Here is a 4,780-nt window from a genome sequence, read left to right on the forward strand (position 1 = left end):
GATGGATTTTTACATGCTCTTTTGTCCTATAAACCATAGGACATTACAGTATTTAATGTTTCTCTTCACATCTCCATCACAGATTTGACAACAAAATACAAAAGGTTACTCTAAACAAATTATAGTTGGTTCTGTACTTACAAACATTTTAGTAAGCCCAGAGTACAACATTTTACTTTTGATTTTAGTTACAGAACTTTCCCATCTATTATACATTTCCAAAGCTTGCAAGCTCCTCATCCCAGTCCTCCTTTACATTTTCTGCTACATCTGAAGCCGTTTTCACCTCCTCTTCTTTGTCTTCCTCCTCATCATCATCATCACCAGCAGGCAAGATTAGCACCGTTCCATCAGCATTCAGCCTCATCAGCGAATCATCCAGCAGTATCTCTCGAAGACGATGCAGGGTCCCACACAGCCCTCTTACTCTAGGTCTCGACCATACGCTTGACAAGGGGACGCAAATGGTGCCACCCTGCTGATAAACAGGCAGCTGCTCATCTGCGCCCCCTTCAGCTCCACGGTGTTCCGCTTCCACTGATGGATAATAGTGGACATGTGTATTGTTGTTAGAGTCAATGTTCTTCTGAAGCCATTCCTGTCTCAGTTGTTGTGCCTCATACAGGACTTCATTAACCAGAGTCTTCTGGTAGATGTTGTTATCACAGAGGCTCGGATACACCACCCTGTACAACTTAATAATAATAAAACAATTATATGTTTGCAATAATATTTCCCTTGGGGAGAAAACTATCAATTATAATTTGAATCCTTTAGACAAATAAGGAAATGTGATTGGAACACCCCGTGTTCTCACCAGTCTGTACACCGAGGGTTCCAAATGCTCAGTGGTAGTCATGGACCAATTTGTCCCATCATAATTTCTCTGGAACACACCAATCTGGGTGCAGAATCCCACATCTGTCCAACAGTCAAAGGCTTCTCCAACTCCAGTAAACTGTACAGAGTAACCATATTCTCTACAAACTCTGTAAGCCCTACGGGTGAAAAAGAGTTGAAATTCAAGTTATAATCCAGGAAATTATTAATCGTGAATAGCATGGATACAAATGAGTGCCTGTATTAAATATGGAATATTTACTTACCAGCCCTGAAACTCAGATCTGGTCCACTCAAACTTGTGGTCATAGTTTCTGAATCCTCTCAAGCCCGGCAGGAGTGGGTTGAATTCTGAGTTGGGTGTGCTGATGATCACGGCACCTGGTGCCATGTACCCAAACACCACGTCTGAGAAGCTCTCCACCTCCGCAAGTTCCAGGTGTTCGATTCTTCACAGGATAAGGTGTTTTTTCCACACAGCTCAGGTAAAACATGCTATTAAAATAATACAGCTAGAGAAACGAAACAAAACTCACAACTCAACACAGGTCACAAGATCAAATCCTCTAGTGCACGGCTCTCTCTCTGTGACCGAGCCCTGGTATAACTCAATGGTCAAAGGCCCATTGCTTGGTTGTAGGTAATCACTCATGAGTGGGGCCAGTGAACGCCTGGAAAAATGAATATCATAGTTACCGTAATTGCCAATCTTGGGCCAGTCTCACAGTAGTATCACAACAAAATGCTATTTAAATGTTACTCCTTATACTGCTTTGGATCCATGTGGAAGAAAAAAAAAACAGAAACATTCTAATGGATTTAATAGCATTATGGGAATAGTATTGGTTTTAATGGAAACTGTAATGGTCTCTGTGAGTCTCTACTGGTAAGGTGTGGGATTCTTTAAGTGGAACTGTGTATGGGAACCAACAAAACAACATTAACTCCTATAGACATAAGGTCCAAAACACACACACACTACATAAAGAAATTATGGAATGGTTTTAATGCTGATGTTTAATGAGACATATAATGGCTTTCGTAGTGGAAACCATCAATCTGTATCATCAGCATGAGTCTAGGATGAATGACTTACCGTCTTTTTAGAAGTGAAGCAGCGTTTATATCAACCCCCACTAATAACTGTACACAGTCGCGATGAAACTTGAGCTTTCCAAGCAAGCAACAGTCGGCGCATCCTAAATCAATTACCTGAGAAATCCAGTGCAGGTAATAAGACCCCAAAAAGACAGTATTTATTCAAATACTTGACATGTTTTTACCTTTCGAGGACGGTACGTTTGCACGTAATCAACAACAAACTGATATCTCTGCCTGTAGAGCGGAGGAGAAAACGGTGTATTCATGGTGCTGTGTGTGTTTTTGTCCGTTACCATTAAATATATGTTCAAGATGTATTATAGAGCCGTAGCGAGATGCAAACGGGTGGTTGCTTCCAGTGTTTTACTCAAACTCTTTACATATTCGGTTCGACTTCATGCGGCGGCGGCGCTGCGTAGAGCGATCGGCGTATGACATCAAATTACCGCGAGAATATGCGGGAGAATAATAAAAACGTTTTATATACTTTTTATATTCTCTTTTTTATATTTATATATATATATATATATATCTGTTTAAAACAATGTGTATTATGAAAATGTGCTATAGCGACAGAATTGATAGAAAATTATTTTCAATTATTTATATTATTTATTTGTTTTTGAATGTGCATGTAATAAGACAAACAAGCGACATAGATTAAAAAACATACTAAAACAGGTAGTTACATTTTTGCATTATTCATGTGAGCTATATGAGAACTCAGGGCTCAATCACTCCACAGGCTATTATTTTGCAGTCTTGCTTTGGCCTTTCGTTGTATGCGGGCACTTCCTCTAGTTTCTTCAGAACCTCTGTGCCTTCAACAAGTTGCCTGGGATAGAAAGGCGCACAATGTGACATGTAGGTCAACTAATATAAATGAAGCTAAAATGTGAATTCTGAAGTGTAAGCTTTCTCTTTAGCTAAAATCTTTTGTAAAATATTAAATCAATATGCAATCTTTTGGAGTTATATTTTTTGTCATTTACCCAAATGCCACGTATTTGTAGTCCATCCAGGAAGCTGGTTGTAGTGTGATGTAGAACTGAGAACCATTGCTATGTGGACCTTGGTTAGCCATTCCCAGGATGCCACGCTTGTTGTGAGAGACAATAAAATTCTCATCTGTAAAACCATTTCATTCTTGTTATGTGTGAGTCAGCGTTTCAGTTTACACACTTTTATAAATGTACAAATTACAAATGCATTTTGCCTCTGTACATACCCTCAAATGTTGGGCCATAGATAGACTCTCCCCCATTGCCTTTCCTTCCAGGTAGAATATCTGCAAGAGAAAACCATAGAAACAATTACATAGTCACGAGGTTTACTGCTACTGTAGTATGCATTGTATACATGCATACATCTAATACAGCATCTTACCTCCTCCCTGCACCCAGCCATTTGGCACAACTCTGTGGAAAATCGAACCTTTGTAGCTCAACTCAAGATTACTCTTGGACAAGCCTACCTCTCCAGTGCATAAGGCCTTAAAGTTCCTATATGTCTTTGGACACAGTTCTGAGAACAGCTGACACAAAAGTTACAAATAAGAACTCTTGAGGGTAAAAAAATGGAAAATATTTCCACGGTAACTCACTTTACCCAAAGAAAGAATCATTACCTCAAACATCAGTCTGCCAGCTGCCTGTCCACCAATTTCAACGTCCATATAAACAAAAATGTGCTGTGGTGAAAGAAATTCATAATAAGATATTTGTTGCAAAACTAGCCACATAATTTAAGATGTTTTTTCATTCATTGGATTAAGACTGAATTATTTTTTATTTTGTTTATTTACCCCAGTGCTTCGTAGGTTCTTGCTGTAATACTCCTCAGCCAGGGCCTTATAAAGTGCCTGTGGTCGATGGAAAGAAAACTTCCACTCTCTTTCTGCCCAGCTGGATAGCTTCCTCTCATCACCGAGCAACTGACCGTTTACAAAGCACATAAGACAGCCGGTGTATTGCCAAACCTCTCCTTTCAGCTCCTTCAGAAGCAGGGGTATAAAGCAATTATACTGTAAGTCAATCATTACTAAATTAAAGTAGTATGAAGGATGTGTACTTTACTCAAGCACTGAAACTCAGTCCTCTACCAAATTACATTTAAAAGGCATTAGCCTATATCTTTTTTTTTACCTATTATAATTTAATTTAGATCTCAAAAGTAGGAAATACATGCAGGTCATGATTTATATTTTTGTCCAATTTACTGTTCTTACAAAGCAATGTTGGTTTAAAAAACTGTTAAACATTAAGTTTTAAATACTTAAATGTGTGTTTTCAATCTTCCTTGATGTTAGTTAACTTTTAATTAAAGTTTAACTTAAATTAAAGTTTAACACAGTATCATGTCTGTAAATGTCTTTAACGTTACATTTTTAATACATTTAATGCTTACTTGATTTTGTTAGAAAATGAAACAGTGCAGACAAAGGATCAAAACAATGAACTGTTGTCTTACCCTCTTTTTGTTAGATAAGTAGCCATGCCAGTCACATTCGAGCAGTGGCAGAATAACTGGATCATCAAACGACTCCGTGAATTTATTTTTCAATCCCTAATGTAAACGTGAGCTTCAGTGACTTTATATGCATCTTTATTGAGACAATTCAAGACGCTACAATGTAAATACATAGTGATAATCATTTAAAAATTACCTCTGCAATGCCTTTGGCTATTTGGAAATTGTATTTGTTCATCAGACCGACGATTTGTAATTGTATTGCAGACGCCATGTTTTGATGGTAGAGTCCCGTTTCCGTGGAAACCGAGTCGCGCGCTGCGCTATGAGGAAAGTGGCGAATTCCAAACGACGTTTTTGCAAAAATAAC

At 38.3% G+C, this 4,780-nt stretch overlaps 2 protein-coding genes across 2 annotated transcripts; both read right to left on the reverse strand.

Moving 5' to 3' along the window:
- Window positions 1–8: 8 nt before the first annotated feature.
- Window positions 9–2,356, reverse strand: henmt1 (HEN methyltransferase 1). The gene is made up of 6 exons (XM_057352668.1): window positions 2,124–2,356; window positions 1,937–2,052; window positions 1,377–1,511; window positions 1,107–1,289; window positions 818–998; window positions 9–694 (listed from the first exon to the last, which is right to left on the reverse strand). Exons 1-6 carry the CDS (start codon window positions 2,235–2,237, stop codon window positions 209–211), a joined length of 1,215 nt encoding a protein of 404 aa, XP_057208651.1. The 5' UTR covers window positions 2,238–2,356; the 3' UTR covers window positions 9–208.
- A 219-nt stretch (window positions 2,357–2,575) lies between these two features.
- Window positions 2,576–4,777, reverse strand: ppil6 (peptidylprolyl isomerase (cyclophilin)-like 6). The gene is made up of 8 exons (XM_057352535.1): window positions 4,607–4,777; window positions 4,411–4,506; window positions 3,746–3,934; window positions 3,569–3,631; window positions 3,328–3,475; window positions 3,170–3,229; window positions 2,934–3,069; window positions 2,576–2,776 (listed from the first exon to the last, which is right to left on the reverse strand). Exons 1-8 carry the CDS (start codon window positions 4,682–4,684, stop codon window positions 2,665–2,667), a joined length of 882 nt encoding a protein of 293 aa, XP_057208518.1. The 5' UTR covers window positions 4,685–4,777; the 3' UTR covers window positions 2,576–2,664.
- Window positions 4,778–4,780: the final 3 nt, after the last annotated feature.

This window comes from Triplophysa rosa, linkage group LG15 (assembly GCF_024868665.1).
Source record: "Triplophysa rosa linkage group LG15, Trosa_1v2, whole genome shotgun sequence".
NCBI classification, from domain to species: Eukaryota; Metazoa; Chordata; class Actinopteri; order Cypriniformes; family Nemacheilidae; genus Triplophysa; species Triplophysa rosa.

Coding starts and splice junctions, on each gene's coding strand:
- ppil6 (XM_057352535.1), bottom strand. CDS start 4,684: ATGGCGTCTGCAATACAATTACAAATCGTCGGTCTGATGAACAAATAC. Junction 4,507..4,606: donor TAGCCAAAGGCATTGCAGAG/GTAATTTTTAAA, acceptor CGTTTACATTAG/GGATTGAAAAATAAATTCAC. Junction 3,230..3,327: donor TGGCTGGGTGCAGGGAGGAG/GTAAGATGCTGT, acceptor TTTCTCTTGCAG/ATATTCTACCTGGAAGGAAA.
- henmt1 (XM_057352668.1), bottom strand. CDS start 2,237: ATGGTAACGGACAAAAACACACACAGCACCATGAATACACCGTTTTCT. Junction 2,053..2,123: donor AAACGTACCGTCCTCGAAAG/GTAAAAACATGT, acceptor TGGATTTCTCAG/GTAATTGATTTAGGATGCGC. Junction 999..1,106: donor AGATCTGAGTTTCAGGGCTG/GTAAGTAAATAT, acceptor TTTCACCCGTAG/GGCTTACAGAGTTTGTAGAG.